Source organism: Ranitomeya imitator, chromosome 2, assembly GCF_032444005.1.
Source record: "Ranitomeya imitator isolate aRanImi1 chromosome 2, aRanImi1.pri, whole genome shotgun sequence".
Classification (NCBI taxonomy): domain Eukaryota; kingdom Metazoa; phylum Chordata; class Amphibia; order Anura; family Dendrobatidae; genus Ranitomeya; species Ranitomeya imitator.
In genome coordinates this window covers 716,142,590-716,165,187 of record NC_091283.1, presented here as the reverse complement: position 1 = coordinate 716,165,187, position 22,598 = coordinate 716,142,590, and the positions used below count along the sequence as shown (strand labels likewise).

At 41.3% G+C, this 22,598-nt stretch overlaps 1 protein-coding gene across 2 annotated transcripts in view; it reads right to left on the bottom strand.

Annotated features, from left to right (window-relative positions):
• The window catches only part of CHAT (choline O-acetyltransferase), a 210,109-nt gene that overhangs the window by 165,450 nt on the left and 22,061 nt on the right, over positions 1–22,598 (bottom strand). For both annotated transcript variants that reach the window (XM_069753141.1, XM_069753143.1), the window contains exons 3-4: positions 5,980–6,171; positions 684–802 (exon numbers count right to left, since the gene is read on the bottom strand). In XM_069753141.1, the coding sequence (XP_069609242.1) occupies positions 684–802; positions 5,980–6,171 (311 nt within the window). The remainder of the gene's footprint in view (positions 1–683; positions 803–5,979; positions 6,172–22,598) is intronic.

Sequence of the window (22,598 nt, the reverse complement as noted above, 5' to 3'; positions counted from 1 at the left end):
AAGGTTTTTGGGGGATATACAGGGGGAGTCAAGGGATAAAATACAACTTTGTAGATTGCAGCACAGGCGCTGATGGAGGTGGTGGTATTTGTTCAGATACGGAAAAAACTGGCGACAGGTTCCTGTTAAGTAAGAATGCAAATAAAAGGTATCTCATTCTGACAATCAGTGGGGGCTTCATCACTTGTGCCCACATGGATTTAGAAGTTATTACCTATCTTGTGAATATTTAATAATTTCTTACAACCGGGACACCCCATTCAGCTGCCCGTTCTGCTGGCCTTGTCTTCTACACATCTAATTCTAAATGGATAAAGTTGAATTCAGTGCTTTTATTTGTATCTTTTATGAAACCAGGTAACATTTACGTGCTATAAGTAAGGATTTTGAGGGGTATTTTCAGTTCTCAACAAACCAAACAAGATTTTACATGTTTAATTTGTAGAAGTTTTGAAGACACTGCTATCCCTGTGCAATTCTGTGTGGACACAGGCATCTATTGTATCTGTGTGAGGAATGTATTTTACTACACCAACAGACGTCTACAGTAATGTTCATATTTTCAGATCTTTTGCATTTCTCACAGTTTACCTGCATGCTTTGTATATGTGATATGTAAACTACAAACACTATTACGTGCTGGAGCTTAGTGACAAGAAGAGAAGCTTTGAGAATTACATTACCTTAACTGATCATTGGCATCCTGGAAGTTGTGACGAGCAAATATCACTGCCGGACTGGAGTTAACTGGGAGCGGCAGACGATTATTTAAATACATGTCATCCAGCCAGTACTGGTGTATCTGAAAAAACAACATTAGTAGCAATCTTCTAGATACATTTTCTTTACCAACTAAAGAGGTACTATCTCCTCTCACAGAGATTATTGAGAGCGATAGTGTAATTAATATGTAGCAGGTTTAACCTAAAAAGCAATGCAATCAATGATGGGAAAAATAATAATTCAGAGACATTTTGCATACTACATTCTAAGTATGAGCAACATTACTGAGATAATGACTTTTGGGTTTTCATTGGCTGTAAGCCATAATCATCAACATTAACAGAAATAAACACTTAAAATAGATCACTCTGTAATAACTCTATATAATATATGAGTTTCACTTTTTGTATTGAAGAACTGAAATAAATTAACTATTTGATGATATTTTTAATTTTGTGAGAAGCACCTGTATGTTAGAAAATGCAGCGGAGATATAAGACTGTAATTTGTGACTGGAATCATTGAGCAATTTTAGCTGCAAGTAGATTGACCCTAAAATTTGTCATCATGCTAGGCTAGTCAGTGTAATGAATGTGGTTCATGTATTGTATAAGTGACACAAATTATGTCATAAAAGTAAACAGATAGGATTACTTCTAAGAAAAGGTTCCTATAAGCTCAAAATAAGTCAATTTTATGTTAAAGTTATCTTAAAGGGTATATCCGGGACATTAGAAAAATAAATGTGCCTGAGCACTAACAGACATGTAGTTGCTCATAGAGGCAACCATCTTCCTGTTGTACCCGGCGCCGGTCATTGACCTCTCCTGCTGGAGATTCTGCTGCTCCCTGTCAACAGAGCAACACTTTCTCTTCCTGTTGACAGGGCGTTACTACTGGTGGCATGCTGACTGACAGCTGGCTTCCCCCAATTAGGCAGCTGAGGGTGGGCCATCAATCAGCATTACACCAGTAGTTCCACCCTGTCAACAGGAAAAGAAACTGCCATTCTGTTGACGTGATGTCAGTGGACGTCTGTGACTGCTCTTTGCTGCCGGAGAACGGCGCCGTGCAAAACAGGCAGGTATGTAGCAACTACCTGCCTGTTAGTGCCTAGGCACATTTTTTTAAGCCCTGGATATGCCCTTTAAAGTTCTGCACTTTCCCTATACTGCCAGTCATCTACACTTCCAGCTTTGTGTTATTGACATGTACTGCAGTACTGGGGTGGTGGAAAAGAATCAGCAATAGAGGACCATAAAGTGCACCTATACTTTCACAAAAATCCTGTAGAAAAGCAGAGGACAAGTGATCCTCAACTCCCAAAACAAATTAGAACGTCTGCTGGTGCATATCCAAGCTAACATGTCCAGGGCCTATCCTGAAAAAAAGAGTGCACTACTGTCAAAAAATGTTTAGGGCAGAGTGCAGAACCTAGTCTAAACAACGATAATGCAAAAGGGGGAAAAAGACTAGACTAATGATGATGTGCACATCCTTATAATAACATTTCAAAAAACCTTTGCTTCACCTTGAACACAATAATTTTAAAAACATTTAAAATACAACATGTAACCCAATAACCATCACCTCCCTCAGGCGATTTAAATGGATCTACAAATAAGGCCCATACATGTGAGACATGCGCAGCTATAATAAGCCATGCCCATAACAAATGTAATATGTAGCATGACCTTCATAAATCATACCATGTCAATCATAACATATTGATGAAACAGAATAATAGACACAGAAAAATTATACATATACACATATGCATATACATACATATATAAGTACACACACGTGTGTCCCTAGACAGAGTTGGACCTTAATGGGTGCAAAAAATGACCAATATCTACTGGAAAAGATGTATATTCCCTGGGACAATACCAACAATGAACCAAATGCAATGAGAGGTATAAGACCTATTTATCCTATTTTACCCAGGAAAAACGCAAAGGCCAAAATTTCCAAAATATGAAGCCTGATATTTGAGACAGGGTCCTATAACAAGATAGCACTGTGAAGGCTTAAATAGCCATAAGATCCCAAATAGTTACCACGTGGTCACCGTGTAACCAGCTCTGCCCAGGCACAAATGGCCATGATTGAATCCAAATAGGTGAGATGTCCACTGAAAGAAAGAGGTGGGTGAGGAACGAGCCTGACGCGTATCGCTGCTAAAAGAGCAGCTTCGTCAGGGGAAGTGAGTGTAAGGGGAAATAAGCAGGTTTATATACATATCTTAAGCACATACCAATGTGTGGACGCAGACCGGACAGGTGAGAGCGGAACCCGATCAACTGAAGCTGACGAGCACATGGAGACGCAGTCTAACAAACCAGATGTAAGCGCCGTTGCTATGGTGAGCGTGGCGCATGCGCGTACATCACTGTTAGTGATGACGCGGGACAACATGCGTAGCACGTGCGCGCTGTCAAAAATAGGGGGGAGGGGGGAAGGAGTAAAAAAGAGAACGAAAAACGCTTGTGCTGGTGCCAGCTGCCAGCGGGTCTAGCAATGTGAGATCCGCTGTCATGTAAATATTAAAACGTGCATGGCCGAAGTCGCTAGCAATGAAAAAGAAAAAGGGGAAAAGAAAAAAGCTAAGCTTTTTCTAAGCTTCTCATGTTCCACCAAAGCCTGACACCAGTCTTATGAGCCTTTGTGAGGTCAGAGCATAACATCGAAAAACCTGAATCCTGTGCAGGGGTGTCTACCACTTGAAACAAATTGGATGGCTGTGCCATCCAAGCAGCCTCCCTAGCATCCCAATCCATCATGCGTCCACAACAATGCGTATGTGAATAAATAAACGAGTACAAAACTACAAATGAATCCACTTGACAACATCACGGTCGATGTGTGCAACCCTATAGAAACACCCCTGGAACGCAGGGCAAGCAACACAGGAAATAATGAAAAAAAAATAAAAAAAAGAGTGCACTACTGTCAAAAAATGTTTATGGCGGAGTGCAGAACCTAGTCTAAACAACAATAATGCAAAAGGGGAAAAAGAGAAAAAGCATGATAGTTCTTCATTATGTCTTTAATCTAGTTTATTGTTATGGTTATAATTATTTCTACCACTAGGGTCTGGCTCTATTTTGGGACAAATAACAATTTGGTTTATGCCCATATCATCTCTATAGGCTCTCTTTATGCCACATCTACTCTTGGGGGTTATTGCCATGTCCCACAGTATCCCCATTGGTATTTTTCTTCTCTTTTTCCTTTTCCCTTTTTTCTTTTTCTTTGATAGCGACTTCGGCCATGCACGCTTCAATATTTACATCTCACATTGCTAGACCTGCTGGCAGCTGGTACCAGCACAAGCGTTTTTTGTTCTCTTTTTTAGTCCTTTCCCCCCTCCCCCCTTTTTTTGACAGCACGCACACGCTACACATGTTGTTCCGCGTCATCACTAGCAGTAATGTACGCGCATGCGCCACGCTCACCATAGCAACGGCGCTTACATCTGGTTTTGGTAGACCGCGTCTCCATGTGCTCGTCAGCTTCAGGTGATCGGGTTCCGCTCTCACCTGTCCGGTCTGCGTCCACACATTGGTATGTGCTTAAGATATGTATATAAACCTGCTTATTTCCCCTTACTCTCACTTCACCTGAGGAAGCTGCTCTTTTAGCAGTGATATGCGTCGGGCTCGTTCCTCACCCACCTCTTTCTTTCATTAGGACATCGCATCTATTTGGATTCAATCATGGCCATTTGTGCCTGGGCAGAGCTGGTTACACGGTGACCACGTGGTAACTATTTGGGATCTTATGGCTATTTAAGCCTTCACAGTGCTATCTTGTTATAGGACCCTGTCTCAAATATCAGGCTTCATATTTTGGACATTTTTGCCTTTGCGTTTTTCCTGGGTAAAATAGGATAAATAGGTCTTATACCTCTCATTGCATTTGGTTCATTGTTGGTATTGTCCCAGGGAATATACATCTTTTCCGGTAGATATTGGTCATTTTTTGCACCCATTAAGGTCCAACTCTGTCTAGGGACACACGTGTGTGTACTTATATATGTATGTATATGCATATGTGTATATGTATAATTTTTCTGTGTCTATTATTCTGTTTCATCAATATGTTATGATTGACATGGTATGATTTATGAAGGTCATGCTACATATTACATTTGTTATGGGCATGGCTTATTATAGCTGCGTATGTCTCACATGTATGGGCCTTATTTGTAGATCCATTTAAATCGCCTGTGGGGGGTGATGGTTATTGGGTTACATGTTGTATTTTAAATGTTTTTAAAATTATTGTGTTCAAGGTGAAATAAAGGTTTTTTGAAATGTTATTATAAGAATGTGCACACCATCATTAGTCTAGTCTTTTTCTTTTTTTCCCCTTTTGCAGGACCTATCCTGATTCTCATAGTCTGCAACGAGCTACCCAGTCGGTGGTCGGTGGTTGGTTCCTCTTTATGAGCATTATACCCTCAGGAACTTTCTTTCCCTCATGCCCCAAGGTGCATTGCTTCTGCCAGTGTCCAGTAGCCTGCCGTGAATAGAAATCCCATCGTTCTGTTATGCCGTCATGCAGTGTCTGACAGACAGGAGAGCAGGAGTAGAAAGACAAAAACATGCGCTTGCTTCTTGTAATCTTTTCCATTGTGTCTGCTTTTAGAAAAAGATTCCATTTGACAACAGGAGGTGGACAGCAAGTTAAACAGAAGTTAGGCAGCTAGATGCTGGCGCTTTGGAGTTATTTTTTAGGGGTAGGATAACATTATTTTTAAATGGGTTGTCCACTACTCAAAAACCAGCACGGTGGCGCAGTGGTTAGCACTGCAGCCTTGCAGCGCTGGGGTCCTGGGTTCTAATCCCACTGAGGACAACATCTGCAAAGAGTTTGTATGTTCTCTCCGTGTTTGCCTGGGTTTCCTCCGGGCACTCTGGTTTCCTCCCACATTCCAAAGACATACTGATAGGGATTCAAGATTGTGAGCCCCAACGGGGACAGCGATGATAATGTGTGCAAAACTGTAAAGCGCTGCGGAATATGTTAGTGCTATATAAAAATAAAGATTATTATTATATTATTATTATTAAATCACGGTTTCCTCCCAGTAAAATAATGTATTATCTATAATAATGTCTATCTATATAATACATATCTAGTGTTATTTTATTTGACATATTCACACAACTAGTTTAATATATATGATCCTGTAATGACCATATGATTCATTCATCATTTGGTGTAGGCACAAGATTAAAGGCTCACCCAATTTTCAGTATTCTCTCGGTGCTCCTCCAGTTTTTGTTGCAGCATTTCCCCTGCACCACCAGACATCATAAATCTATCCGCAGTTGCTTTACTTTTTTTATACTGTTCCTCAGAGACCAAATGCTTCATGCATTTCAGATACATATCCATTGTTTGCTGCAGCGGTGGCACAGGCAACTTGGGTAAATCCTGAAAAAATCAGAATATTAATCATTGAATTGTTCTTATATGTTCCCATCAAGAAACAATGCTTACTGGAATTTCATATATTTAATACACTTTATCTATTATTTAGTTAGCCTCTGACTCTACAAATAGAAGTTCTTCTTATCAATGCCATATAGTAATGCACATGAGAAATAACACATTATGGGCCTAGTTTATTACATCTGGCACTTTGTCTACTGGAGTAAGATGCGTAAGATTTTTTTTAGGAGGTGTGTGCCTCTGTAGTGAGTTTGGCACATCTTTGAACTACTATATATCTCTGTCAGAAATGTATGCCAGCTTGGAACTTGAGCACATTTACCTCACTGGCGAAATTAGGATGAATTTGTGGGCCGTGCTTGGCCATGGCCTGTCCAACCCTATGTTCACTCGATTTTCTAAAAATTAACAGAGTTGGCTGATGCTGGTGCCAAAAGTCACAACATTTTCTGTGCAACTTTGAGTTGTACAAAGATTTTGCAACATTTAATGACTTGGTAAATTAGGGATATTGTAATCGCAAAGGTTTTGCCCATACGTTACTGCAGTTCGGTAGTGTCCATGACCTCCATAGTTTACAGAACTTACTTGGTATTGTGCCATTAGCATCTTTTCCACTTCTGAGGATACTGAGACAAAGTGATATAGGCTGTATGGGGCCCAATCATTCCCCTGTCTCATAACGGCCCACATACTGATTCCCCACTGCAATTTCCATTCTTCTTGATCGGTGCTGAAATTGAGCTTAAAGTCAGCAGTAACGATGGTGGAACGAGGGGAAATAGTCGTCCTCTAGGCACTTGTTTCTGGGCCTCAAGTCTGTTGCAGGAGCTATCATGGCAGCATTTCTGGCTTTTTATGTAATGCATATAGTAAAATCGTACTAAATTAAATCTCTAAAAAACAAAGAGTGGAACTTGTACTTTGATTTCAAATAAACTGACTGATGTCAGCAAATTTCTGGCTGAGAACACAGAAGAAATGTAGGACTGTAAGGCAGGACTCTGTGATAAATACTACTGCATGTAAACCAATAAAGAGGTTTTGCATTATACACTAACTCCTGATGTCTACCTATATGTTGTTTTATGGCAGTGTTTTGGACATTTTTATGTCATTTTTTTACATTTGTTTTTTAGTATTCCTGAATACTCAGTATAATGGAGTGCTAACATACAAAATATTGCTGATTCCTTTATGGGTCCCGGTGATCACATTGCCTCATTATTATAGATGAGTTATGTGGCAAATGTCTGGGCTTAATTAATCAGAAGTAACTGAATATCCACAATAACTTGAGGTTTAGAAAACCGTTTACATAGAGCCAGAAAAACCCTTGTGGAGTTCAGTGTTTGCTATGGCTTTGTAAATAAATGGCATTCTGATGCAGATTTATTCTTTATTTTTCATCCAAGTAATTTTGAGAGGTAAACTTTCTATGCATTGCTAATGCGTGCTGATTTTTACCAGTTGTCTTGATGTACTCCTCTGTAGAATTTGTAGACCTAGGTTTATTGGGACACATTACCATACCATCACGCTTTTACCCTCAGACTCCTACAACAAAACATGAATGGATGCTCATTTAAATGTTATTCTAGATTTGCTTCCTGTAAAAAAAAAATCATAATTTGGAAAATTCCAATTTTATTTACCCATCAACCTAAAGCCTCAATCAAACGTCAGTTTTGTGGTGTATGAGAAAAACGGACTCAGTTTCATCAGTAATTTTCATCAGAGTTTGATCACAGTGTCATCAGTTTTTTTGTGATGAGAAAACAAAGTTTCTTCCCCTTCTTCTATAGTGGAAAATGGACAGCATATGGATGGCATCCGAGTGCTGTATGCTTTTGTCACTGACCCGTAGACTTGCATTGCCGATTTTTTATTTAACCCCTTTCCTATCTTGGAGGAACTCAGTACATCATGGTTGGCTAGTATCGTATTTACTGACCTTAGGTTTACTGAGTACGTCCAAGTGATTTTGCATGCACAGAGGCTTCTCACAGAGGCGTGCAATTGCAGCATTTAGCTGGCTTGAAGAGGGATGGGGCCCCCTCGGCATTCCAATTGGCATCCCTGTGTTGTCATAGCGGGAGCCCAATCATTGCTATGGTGACCCGATGTCATCATGACAACATATGGGTCACCAGGCTGCGGCAAGCCCCTCAGACCATGCCCAGAGCACAGTCTTATGGGCTTGTGTCAGTGCTGATGACTACGAGCCATTGCAATGCTCGTGCACTGCAATGAATTATAACTGATTAGGCTGCTGAAAATGAAAGTCCCATAGGGAACAAAAGTAAAAACTAAAGTACAAAAAAATTTGTAAAAACATTTTTTTTTAAATAATCAAAAAATTATATTGTACTTTTTAGTGCAGCGGTATCCACGCTGTGTAGTTATGAGGCAGTGACCCAGCAAAGTTCAAAGTAAAATGTCTCTTTAATGTTCAACTCACAAAAAATGCACAGCACATGATATTCTCCGGATTGCAACCGATAAACACACCTATCCTCCTCCGAGACCGGTTGCCGTGGGCGATTGCACCGCCGTGTATGCTGTGGGTGCCAGACCTTTCAACTCCCTTGGCTGTTTAACTTAACTTGCCTGTGTTGCCTCACACAGGTGGAGTTCTGCAGAGCCTTCCGCTCTGCACATTGCAAACTCAAACTGACACTGACCCTGACACACCCAAAACGTTTACTTCATCATTTTTAACTGGAATATGTGACCAATGGATCACATGGAAAACCCGGCCGGGGGAGGAAACAGACTGCTACACTACCATCCTGTAGTCCAACTGCATTCCTCGAGGGCCGCAAACAGGTCATGTTTTCAGGATTTCCTTGTATTGCACAAGGTGCTGGAATAATTCTGTGCAGGTGATTAAATTATCACCTGTGCAATACAACGAAATCCTGAAAACATGACCTGTTTGCGGCCCTCGAGGAATGTAGTTTGACACCTCTCCTGTAGTCCATTTCAAAAATAAAAGCCCAGCAGGTTTTCTTAAATCTACCCTGGACAAATAGCTTGTCCAAGACCAATACTCACTTTTATTCTGCATTGCAATCATAGCTACGCCTGTGACTGAAATGCACTCCCATGGCCTCAATACGCCTCCGTGCGCATCAAAGGGGGGAACACACAGTGCCCCTCACATGTGACACCGGTCACTGCTTCACAACTGATAAATTTCTATTTTTATGTAAAATAAAAAAATAACAAGTTTGGTATCGCCGGGTTCATGATGACCCAACCCATAAAATTGTCCCACTATCTAACCTCTTTAGTGAACACCATAAAAAAAATTGGGGAAAAACCAAAAAAGTGGAATAGAACATGATCTAAAAGACAAATGGAAATACAAATGGTATCTCTAATAGCATCCTCTTGTCCCATGAAAAAATAAGCTGCCATACAGCATCATCAGTGGAAAAATAATAATTCTCAGAATACGTGATGCAAAAATAATGATTTATTCTATTATTTAATAGTTTTTACTGTGTAAAAGCACCAGAACATAAAAAACAATTTAAATGTGGTATCGTACTGACCCAAAGAACAAAGCTCCTTATCAGTTTTACCACATGCAAAATGACATAACGAAAAAACCCTAAAAACAATTCTTGCATTGGTGATTTTTGCTAATTCTGTTTCCCAAAAATCGAAATAAAAAGCGATAAAAAATGTTGTGACCAAAAATGGTACCAATAAAAAGTCTACTCGTCCTGCAAAAAATAAAAAGCTGTCACATGACTGGCAGAAATATGGACAAGTTATGGTTCTCAAAATATGGCGATACAAAAACTAGTTTTTGCAATAAAAAGCATCTTTTAGTGTGTGACAGCAGCCAAACATAAAAACCGATATAAATCTGGTATCGCTGTAATCGCACCGACCCGAGGAACGAAGTCATCTAATCACTTACACCACACCAGCAATGGAGTAAAAAATAAATAAACCAATTCTTCACCTGCTGTTGATTTTTTCATTCTGCCTCCCAAAGATCGCAGTGAGGCTCGGCTCACATTTATCCCGCGCACTGCGCTGAGCGCTTGCACCGGGGTTTCTGTGTAAAGCTCTGAAATATGTGATTCAAACGGAACTTCTGGTGGAAGATTCCTTATAATGAGGCAGATGGAAGCATTGTGGACACTGTTTGGCATATGATCTGGCGGTGTTCATCATTATAGTCGTGCATAAAAGTGCCATCAGTCACACTTTTGTGCACTTATGAAAAGAAGGACACCACTGAACAGAGGCCAGACGGAGTCTAGAGTACCTCAGCTGCTTCACTACAATGGATAGATCCCTCGGGATTTTCTTTTGAATCACATAATTTGGCGATTTAGATGGTAACCCCAAAGTTAGTGCCCAGTGTAGAGTGTCGGATAAATGTAATCCCAAATGTTACGTAAAATGTTCCTAACAAAAAGGCTCTGGAAAAGCGCTATGGCTCCGCGCACCCCAAAAGAAATCCTGTGAATTCTGCACTCCCAAATCTAAATGCTTTTCCCTTCTGAGTCCCAGTGTGCCTAAACCACATTCAGCATCTACATGTTTGACATTTCTGTAGCAATGACAGCCCACCTAATTTACAGGTGCTTGTCTCCAGAAGCATGAGCTTGGTATAAAGTACTGGTCAGTGGTCAGTACAACATACTAGTCACTATAAAGTACTGGTCACCACGGCGTACTGGTTAATACAATGACAGTTTGCAACTAACTCTGTAACACCTATGGAGTCAACATTGTCACTACACCTGTAGATAAATTCCCAAAGGGGTATAATTTCCAAAATCGGATCACTTGAGGGGAGAGTCTGCTCTTCTAGCACTTAGGGGCTCTGTATATGGAGTCCGCAAGCTATTCTAGGAAAATATGCGCTTCAGGAAGCAAATAGCACTCTGTTCCTCCCAAGTATTTCCATGTGGCTAAGTAGTACTGTACTGCCACATAAGGGATATTTCTACATTCAGCAGAAATTGTGGGACAAATTTTGGTGCCACTTTTACCCATTTTTCCTTGTGAAAATGTAAAATCTGTATCTAAAACAATTTTTTTGTGATAAAAATGTAATTATTTTTTTCTTCACAGCTCAATGATGGAAAATTCTCTGACACATCTGTGGTGTCAATATGATCACTGCACCCCTACATTAATTCAAGAGGTGTATTTTGTAAAATGGGTTCACTTATGAGGAGTTCTGCCATTCTGATACCTCCGTGGCACAGGTGGCAATATGATCACTGCACCCTAGATGAATTGATTGGGGAATGTAGTTTGTAAAATGAGGAAATATATGGGGGGTTTTCTGTTTCGGCACCTCAGAGGCTCTGTCAATGTGACATGGCATCCTCAAACCATTCCAGCAAAATCTGAACTCCAATATGGCGCTTCTTTCCTTCTAAACTTTGCATTGTGCCTCAAAAGTTGTTTTTGACCACATATAGGGTATTGCTGTTCTCAGGAATAATTAGGCAACACATTTTGCGGTCCATTATCTACTGCTATCCTTGTGAAAATGAAAAAAATGGGGCTAAAACAACAACAGTTTTGTGTGATTTTTTTTCTACATTTTCACAGATCAACATTGTAAAATTCTGTTAAGCACCTGGGGGTTCAAGGTGCTCACCACATGTCTAGATAATTTTATTCAAGGGTCTAGTTTCCAAAATGTGGTCACTTATGGGGGCTTCCCACTGTTTAGGCACACCAGGGGCTCTCCAAATACAACATGAAATCTGCATACAATTCTATCAAACTCTATGTTCCAAAACTTCACTCCTTCCTTTCTGAGCCCTGCATCCAAAGAGTAGTTTCCCCCCACATATGAGTTATCAGCATACTCAGGAGAAATTGCACAGCAAACTACATGGTGCAATTTCTCCTGTTACCCTTTTGAAAATGCAAAATTTGGGGCTAAAAAACATTTTTCTGATAAAAATATGATTTTTTTTCTATGGCTCAATGTTATAAACTTCTGTGAAGCACCTGGGGGTTAAATGTGCTCTCCCCACATCTAAGTAAGTTCCCTGAGTTTCCAAAGTGCTGTCACTTGTGGGGAGTTTACACTGTTTAGGCAGATCAGGGGCTCTCCAATCGCGACATGGTCTCTGCTAATTATTCTAGCAAATTTTGCTTTCAAAAAGTCAAATGATACTCTTTCCTTCCAAGCCCTGCTATGCTCCCAAACAGTAGTTTCCCTCAACATATTGAGTATCAGCTCACTCAGGAGAAGTTGCACAACAAACTAAAATTGTTTGGTGCAATTTCTCCTCTTACCCTTATGAAAATGCACAATGTTGGCTAAAAAACTTTTTTGTGGGATAAATGTGATTTTTTTATTTTCACAACTCAATGTTATAAACCTTTGCGAAGCACCTGGGGGTTCAAGTTGCTCACAACACTTCTATATAAGTTCCCTCAGGGGTCTAGTTTTCCAAATGGTGACACTTGTGGTGGGTTTCCACTGTTTAGGCACATCAGGGGCTCTCCAACGTGACCTGGCATCCGGAAATTATTCCAGCAAATTTTGCATTTAAAAAGTCAAATGGCGCCTCTTCCCTTAAAAGCCCTGCTGTATGCCCAGACAAAAGTTTTCCTCCACATATTGGGAAACAGTGTACTCAGGAGAAATTGCTCAACAAATTGTATTTTGCAGTTTCAACTATTTGGCTAGGTTCCCATTGCGTTAGGGCAATCCGTTAAGCGCATAGCGCTAACGTAATGTTAATTTTGTGGCCGCGTTCGCCGTCCCCACTAGCGCAGATCCCTGATCTGCGGTAGCGAGGGACGGACCTCGGACGCGCCTCGGACGCTGCAAGTGGCGTCCGAGGCGCGTCACAAAAGAACGGCACATCGCTAGCAATGCGCTACAGGCAGAGAGAACATTGCTGTCAATGGGTGCGCTAACGGACCCGTTGCATGGCGTTAATTGCGACATTTTCGCCATGCAACGCTGTCCATTAGCGCAAACCCATTAACGCAATGGGAACCTAGCCTTACCCTTGTGAAAATAAAAAAAATTTGCTCTCGTTAAAAATACATCAGGTGAGTGCAGTCTGATTGCATGCTCTAAATATCTCCATCGGATAAGACCCTATTGGCGCTTTTCTCTCCTACAGTGTTAATAAGTAGACATGTGGGCATATTATTTATGTTATTAACTATTTTGTGTGACATAACTCTCTGATTTATAAATACATTTTATTAAATTTGATTTATAATGATTTATTATAAAGTAAGAAATGGTCATCAAGACATTAGTTATGTAAGAATCTTTACAGTTACTATAAAGTAAGTTCTGTAAAGGTCAAAGCAGGGTGAATGAAGCTTTGTATGTGAAACTTTCATTAAGTTGCAGTGAGTTTCCTGACATTTTGGATTTTTGCCACTTATGGTGTTCAACTGTTGCTCCTTCCTTTTCTGCACAGAAAATGTTGTGCCTGTCCCAGTACAAAGCGTTCAGTCACTACTCTGGCTACTGGTTACTTAAAGAGCTAGTACGTGCCAATGACATCTGGCTTCAGCCATTGCCCAGCAAAAAGGTCTGTTTGCTTCCAGCTTGGATGGTATATTACTAATTTTAAAGGGGTTGTCAACTTTCTGGAGAATTCTTTTCTAAATGAAGTAGTCCCCTTTGTAAAATATTAAAACATATTCAGACCTCCCACACTGTCGCCATTGCAGCAATGTTAACACCAGCTCTGCTGAAGTTTGCGTGACTTTGTAATTCAACATGTAATTCCGGCATTCACTCAGCGGCCCCTATTGGACTTCTGTATTCTCATTTTTTCCCCTTTTGTCTGAATAAAATAAGAGTGCAGCAGCACAATAACCTCTGCTGATTGGGTGCAAGGCTCATGTAGCATTACAATCCCATATAATCACCAGCAGAACAGTGTCGATGTCACCGAAATGACACCGAATTGGCTGGCGAGTATGTATTTTTTTATTTTACAATGGGGACTACGTTGTCTAAAAAGAGGTTGTCTAGCTAATGGGAAATCCCTTTAAGTTTCTTACGCAGTGTGCATATTTAACTTTGTCCATTAGCTGTATCATGTGCAACTAGCACAGACTATTCTTGGCGTCTCGCATCTCAATACCCAGCACTGCCGGCACTCGGGACTGGAGTGTGCGGCTGCATAGAAATACATGCAGCCACACACTCTGGTCCCGAGTGCTGGCGACAGTGCTACGTATTGGGATGCGAGACTCGTGCGAGTTTCTCGCACGTGTGACTCAGGCCATACTCTGTAGCAATCTGCTACCAGGTTAAATTGTCTGACGCCGTCTGATCAGCAGTGATGCCTCATGTCCTTGCTGGAATATTACTTTAAGGCTCTAAAGACTTTTGTTATTAATGAGATAAGTTGGGGCCTTTCCCATACAGTTTTGTTTAACAACACATGGATTTGTGCGTACTGGAAGATACCAATGGTGTGAGCCAGAATCCTCCTACTAAATATATCTTGCATTGTATAGGATATATCAATCACAAAGAGCCCGAAGGTTGGCATTTAGCTTATTAAAATAATAATTTAGCTGCCTGAAGGCACCACTTTACATTATACAATTAGCTGTAGACTGCGGTATGTAAGTAGTAGTATAAGGAGTCATCACAGGCCGGAATATAATGCTGAGGATGCTATTTGTTTATTGGCCAGTGTGGATGGAGGAGATATTTATAAGCACAGAAAGGTACATTAAGTTGCGTATTTGTCTTCTATGTCCAGAATAAGTAATAGCATCATGGTGAGCTAAAGTATAAAAAGATGGGAACGGCATAAGTACTGTATAACTAGGATTGCGTGGAGACGTGGGTCATTTACATAATTGAATTAGCACCTGTTCTTTTGAGCATTTAATTTGTTAATCAATACCCACCATATTGTATAAAATTGCTATAACCAACACATTTGTTATATATTTTGCCTAAAGAAGTAGGATGCACTGCTCCGAAACGCATAGCAAATAAAAGTTTTTATAACCACAGCATAATGTGTTCCACAGTCCTCCGCCGTATAATGGACTCTACAGCACCCCACACACAGTATAATCTCCCCACAGTCTTACCATGTACAGTTGATGGTCCTCAAAGCTCCCCACACTTTATTTTGTTTCCACATCCCCCTAGACACAGTATTATGGCCTTACAGTACATCCGCACACAAATTGACATCCCAATACAAGAACACATTAATAAAAAAAAGAAAACGACTTACCTCTGCCCATTTTCCTGCTGCTCTGATCTCTGAAGTGTGTGGTATAAATCTCCAAAGATCAGGCACGATGCTGTAATGTCATCACGTCCGGCATTCTAGGACGCAGGGTTTAGAACCACAGGGAGAATGATAGAGCAGGGGGCTTCTTGTTCCATTATTGCTTGCACAGGCATAGTAGTTGGGTAGAATCGACCACTAAACAGATCTCACACAAAGTGAATCACAGCCACCAAATCCTATAATGCAACATCATTCGAATGCGAAGCTGCCCAAATACAACCACAATAGCTCTATGAATACTAACCCTATCCCGGACTTTAAAATCAGCCAGTAGCGTAGCTACCAGGGGGGAAAAGGGTGCGGCCACCCGGGACCCCTGCTCTGAGGGGGCCCACCCGATGCTACACTACTTCTAAGGGTATGTTTCCACGGTCGGTAAATGCTGCGGGTTTGACGCTGCGATCATCCGCAGTGTCAAACCTGCAACGACCAGATGTTACAGCATAGTGGAGGGGATTTCATGAAATCCTATTGCCACTATGTGTGCAGGGACACCTATGGCTTCCCTGCGTAAGCAGACATGCGGCGCGTCTTTCCAGACTGCAGCATGTCTATTTATCTTGCGGAAACGATCCTTCTCCGCAAGATAAATATCACTGTTCAATGTATAGGACGTGGTGATTGAACACATGCTGAATCATCAGCATTCAAAAGCCGGCAGCGCTTTGGACCGAGCGGACATGTGCTGCATCCAAAGTGCTGCCGGGTTCTGCCCGTGGGCAGAGCAGGGAGACACGATCTCCCTGCTCTGTGCTATGGGGCCCGAGAGCAGAGGGGAGGGGGCTGGGGGCTGTCCAGCACTGATACAGGGCCTCTCCAGTAACTTCAACTGTAAGGACCAAATGGGATGTGCTATGCCCTATGGACCAGGGGGATCCATTATGCTGTGAGGACCAAGGGGGATGCATTATACTGTGTGGATCAGGGGGGATGCATTATGCTGTGAGGACCAGGAGGATACATTATTCTGTGAGGACCATGGGGGATGCATTATACTGTGTGGACCACAGGGGGATGCATTATACTGTGTGGACCATGGCGGGATGCATTATGCTGTATGGGACATGGGAGGATGCATTGTACTGTATGGAGGAGTATGTGGGGCTATTAAAATATTTGAAGGGTTACGTGGGAGTCTTTAAACTGTATGCAAACTATTACAGTGTGAAAGTTTGTGCAGCGTACATCATACTGTGTGGGGGCAATATACAGTGTGCATAGGTGTGGGGCCATTATACTATATGGAGGGTGGTGTGGGAGTCACATACTTTTCCGGGACAGTTGAAGGGTGGCGTAGAGTAGCGTCATCATACTGTGTGTATGGAGGGTACTGTGGAGGAATTCATTATTTGGTATCTTAGTGCTTGCAGGGCGCTTTTGTTGACACCATACTTTACAAGTGCAATGAAAGGGAAATATACGGCTTCAGTAGGAGAAAAATTAGAGGGCACACAGTACTACACAGCAGGTGCAGTAATAGGGACACATATGGCAGAAGTTGCTCAGTATTGAGTTATCAGCAGGATAAGGAGGTTGTGGATAAATGGAGACGGTGAAGGAAATGTGAAAAGTCAGATGTGTCTTTGTTGTAATCTCTGGAGGCGAGTCCTGGCTGGAGATTTTGTAATGTTGGTCTGGGCCAGACGGGAAAAGTGAATGATTCCATCAGAAAGAACGTCAGCTATAAGTCACTATATATAACTGTGCTGTAGTCTTATATGCTCTGCAGGGCTGGTATCTACCACTGTCACCATATGGCAGGAATATCAATGTTTGTCCTTGTATGGAGATTTTTTTCAGTAACAGCGCAATGATCTGCTGAGGTTCTCCTACATCCACTCTTAGGGTGCGCCGCCATAGTTGTAATCTGTGTTACTTCGTCAGAAGTTTGGCTACCCTGAACCAAACCCCTAGCAAGCCTCTGAAATCAACTATTGGTCAATCTTTGGTCAATCTTTCATTATATCTTTCTGGCCAAAGAATGTTTCAGCAGTTAACCCCTTACGCTATGTGCCCACGTTGCAGAAATGCTGCGGAAATGTCTGCAGCATTTCCGCAACTCCCTGCCGTGGGTAAAATGCATGCGTAATTCACATGCGTTTTGCAAGCGTTTTTAGCTTGCAGAATGCTTGCGTTTCCCAAGAGATTTGAAGCATCGCTTGGAAAAGTGATTGACAGGTTGGTCACACTTGTCAAGCATAGTGTTTGAGTAAAGTGAGTGTTTCAATGCAATCCTATGGCTGCGAAATCGCCACGATTCCGCAGAAATAATGAACATGCTGCGGATTTTACCGCTATGCGATTCCGCAGCGGAAAAATCCGCAGCATGGGCACAGCAACTGCGGAATCCCATAGGATTGCATGGGAATGCGGTTGTTCAGTGTTTTTATACATGTCTGCTGAGGCAAAAAATGAGGCAAAAATGCATAAAAAATGCAACTTGGGCACACAGTCTTAGTGTCAGAGCTAATTTTAACCTTAATGACCAAGCCCCATCTTTCAAATCTGACCAGTGTCACTTTATGTGGAAATAACTCTAAAATGCTTCTATATATGCCGGTAATTCTGAGAGTTTTTTCATGACACATTGTACTTAATGTTAAGAGTAAATTCACGTTGTTAAGTTTTTCCTTTTTTTGTGAAAATTCATGAAATTTGATGAAAATGTAGAAAAATTAGCGATTTTCAAACTTTGAATGCTTTTATCCTTAAACCAGAAAGTCAAACCACACAAACTAGTTAATTAATAACATTCCCATAAGTCTATTTTATGTCAGCATCATTTTTCAAACATCCTTTTATTTCGTTACTATGTCATAAAGGTTAAAATTTTGCATCAATCTTTTTTAATGAAATTTACAAATCCAATTTTTAACAGACCTATTAAGTTTTGAAGAGACTTTTAGGGGCCTATGTATCGGAAAACTCCAGAAGTGATGCCATTTTATAAAAAACTGTACCCTTCAAATTATTCTAAACTGCTGTTAGGAAATTTGCTTATTCCTGTGGAACACCGGAAGGGTTAAGGAAAACTGCATTGAAAAAATTAATATAGGATTTTTCCGCCAAAAATGTTACTTTAACCTCAAAGTTTTAATGTACAGAAGGGATAATAGGAGAAAATGGACAGATCAATTGGTTGTGTACTGTTTGAACACATGGCAGGGATTGTTTGTGAAGGAAAGCTACTTGGGTTTTAGAATGCAGATTCCATCTGAATAGATTGTGGTCTTCATTAGCCCTTGAGGTGCCAGATCAGCAGAAACCCTGAGAAATGACTCCTGTCATGCCGCAGCTATGCAGGTGATGCACGCTCCACTAGATGGCAGTAGAGTGGAGGGAAGACTGCAACACTTGCCAGAGCAGACCAGCAGTGCTGCGGCAAGGTCACTACCAGGTGGCAACAGGGAAGTCAAACAAGTCGTGTCAAAACCAGGAGAGTAATGTAGTACAAAGGGGAAAATCAAAGCAGAATTACCAGGAGCAAAAGACAGAGAGAGGTCAGAGACAAAGCTGAGTCAAGTACAAAAGAGTCCAAACACAAAGGGAAAACACTGAGTCGGGATGGGGAAGAGGAATGAATAGACACGGGAACAGCCAGGAATCGCAGCAGGACAAATCAGGATATAACCAGAGTCAGCTACTCTTGCCTTAGGCAGAAGCTATAACTGACACCGCCTGCAGGATGCAGTGGAGCTAAATAGCAAACCTGAACCCAGAATGAGGCAGAGCAAAGTTAACCACTGACATGACCAGACCGGTAAAGGGGTAGACAGGACTCAAAACCCGGTCTGGATCAGGACAACGCCATACTGGAAACTTAACTGCTTAAGGTTTTCATCCAGGCATATACTGAGTATTTTGAGCTCACAGGTGCCTCACAGAATTTTATAACATTGGGATGTGGAAATATAACATTTTAGCAGTAAAAGTGTGATTTTTTTGTATTAGCTGCAAATTTGTAAGTTACACAAGGTTTAATAGGTGAAACTGGACCCCACAATTTCTCCAAGAGTGATGACCCATATGTCTGACTGTTTGGCCAACTGACTGCCACATGGCAGGACTGAGAAGGAAGGAAAGCTATTTGGCTTTTGAAGCACAGATTTTTTTTAGACTAATTTGGGGACGACATTTGTGGAGCCCAGAAGGTGACAGAACTTCAGAAAAAAGCACAAAGTTAACCTATTTTAGAAATTGCATATTTCAAGGATTTTTTCTACGGTTGCAGTGACTATTTTGACCCCACCCGATGCTTTCACTTTCTAACATCCACGTCATGTTTTATTCTGGAGAATTGCAAATATGCCATTTTAGCGCCCATACCTTGCGCCAAGCTTGTGCTTCTGGAGACACGCTCCCAGTTAATTGTTAAATGAGCTCTCCCAACTACAGTTATGTATCCAAAAGAGAGGACACCAAACTTGTGGTCATAAAAAAAGTCAGAGCATAGCAAAGTCATGAGCTTAAAAAAAACTTTATTTGACAAACATTTGGTTACAAGGTGGCACTGTAAAAGATGGGTTCGATTCGATTCCTATAAAGGAAGATGGCAAACGAGAGTGAGCACTGGTTTAGTAATGGGGTAGACCAGTAACAGTATGAATACAAAAAGAGGATAACGATAAAACAATATTATAGAACTCTACAAGTGGAAATCAAATGCCAAAGTATAGTGCGCTCGGCTGATGTATTTGATACAAATATACTATAGCACTCTACAAGCGGAAATCAAATGTTAAAATATAGTCAGTCATTCAACCCTTCAGCTCTATAAGCCAAATGCAGGAAAACACGTCAAACACTTAACCCTTCAAGTGTAAAAAGCCAGCCATAATATGATATTTGCATCATCTTTCCAAAGAAAGCTTTTCCAGAGCTGGATTGGCTTCTTTAGATGTTTTTTGGCAAAGCCTAATCTGGCCTTTCTATTTTTAAAGGCTGATTACTGGCTTGCATCTTGTGGTGAACCATCTGCATTTCCTCTCATGATATCTTTATGGTAAACAGATACTGAAACACTTCCTGGAGTGTGATCTTCACTCGAGCGTTTTTTTTTTTTGCAGATTGTGTCAAACTATTAATTTGGCCACTCCTAACATTTATGCTCTCTCTGTGATGGATTTCTTCTTTTTTTCAGCCTAGTGATGGTCTTTTTCTGTTGCATTGAGGGCTCTTTTGCCCTCATGTTGTGGGTTCACAGAAACATATTCCAAATGCAAAAGCTACACCTGGAATAATCTCCAGCTTATAGCTGGGTCTAACAGGGTACCATAACCTGGGGTCACCAGATGACGTTGGGGTGCAATAACAGCAAAACCAGTTATTGACACCCGCAATTAGGGTTGCAGCAGATGGTGGTGGAGGAGTTTTAACCACTTAAATGCTGCTTTCGTGATTGACAGTGGGATTTAAGTGGTTAATCATCCTCAGTCGGTTCCAAAACCAGTCGGGGTCGATGCTGCAGGGTGTCAGTTGTCATATACAGCTGCCACCCATTGGATTTTCGCCCACTAGGGGGGTGTGATACATTCAATACTTAGCGACTTGAAAAGCATCACTAAAAATTAAAGCCCCTTAAAGGCCATCGTGAAAAGGCATATCACCAGTCATTAAGGAGTAAACCCCTTACATGATGAAATTGTCATTTAACATAGATAGGATGATGTTTCGCTTTTACATATGAACTTAAAGTCGCAGTCAAAAGTTTTGAGACTGACGCAAATTTTGTAGCTTCATTATTTTTAGCTCTCTTAGTCAGATATTTATATGGTTACAGAAGTACAGTTATCAGCATTTGATGTGACACAAATATATTTAATTATATGTTAGTAATAGCACTGTGCATTAATGGGCAGCGTTGCCTTGTGTGTGGTCAAGGCTGGATTGGCCATCGAGGAAATATGACAAATGCACTGACCACACTGACTGCAACACATTTAGCAATATCTGCATCTGCAGAATGCTGGTCCAAAATTTGTGTCAGTCTCAAAACATTTGGCCACGACTGTTCAATAATATAGGCTGACTGCAGAAAAAGTGGTATGAATGATGTGACACTAATACGTTTATTTATATTTCAGTAATAGCACTTTGCTTTAATGGGCAGCACTTTCTTGACGTGTAGTTCAAATGCCGTGTTGTGTAGAAAAGCGGCACTAACTATTAACTATGTGACACTGTAGTTATTTGGTAACAGGGAGAGAAAGTTATACGACTGACACTATCTATGATGCAATAATCTTAATATATAATTACCTTGTAATGTCTTCACATCCTGTTCCGTCCAGGTGTGTCCGGATCCCAGAATTCCTCGTGGCGGAAGTTCACTGACCTCTATATTGGGACACCCAAGTGATGGTGTCTCAATATGGAATCTGCTGGTGGTACCAGAGTCTTGCACGGTACCACCAGAGGAACACACACACCACAAAAACACACACATATTCTGTACGCCGTACGCAGCACACACACACGCAAACACGCACTGTATATGCCGTACGCACCACACACACACACACACACACTGTATACGCCATATGCACCACACAAACACACATGCACGCTGTATATGCCACACGCAGCCTTTTGCGCAGTACCACCAGCGGAACACCATCGCAAACATGCCGCCGCTGGGATCAGCCGAATGATTCACTGACCGCCACCATCTTTGTACAGGAGGAGCGCATGCGCAGTTTTAATGTGACCGCAGCTATCTGTCTGCACAAAAATGGTGGCAGTCTGATTTACTGTGTCTGCGCGAATTCCGTGCAGGTGCAGTGAATCATTCAGCTGATTCCTGCTGCAGATGCGCAACATGTCTACAGGCAGAGGAAGCCGGTCACATTAAAGGGGTTTTCCCTTGAACAAATGTTCATTTTAAACATTGTCTGTGTCTGACCGTGTACGGAACATACCACATCTCCTGGGCAGAGGAGGAAGCAAAAGACAATACTGACATTACAGCAGGGGATCACAGAGGATTTCTTTTGTCAGGTAAAGTATTTTACTGACTGTTTTTAAACAATATTTTACCTCAAATGGGACAGCACATGAGGGGAGAACACAGCACAGGAAGGAGAGAGACAGCAAACAAGGGGGATAGTGCATGGG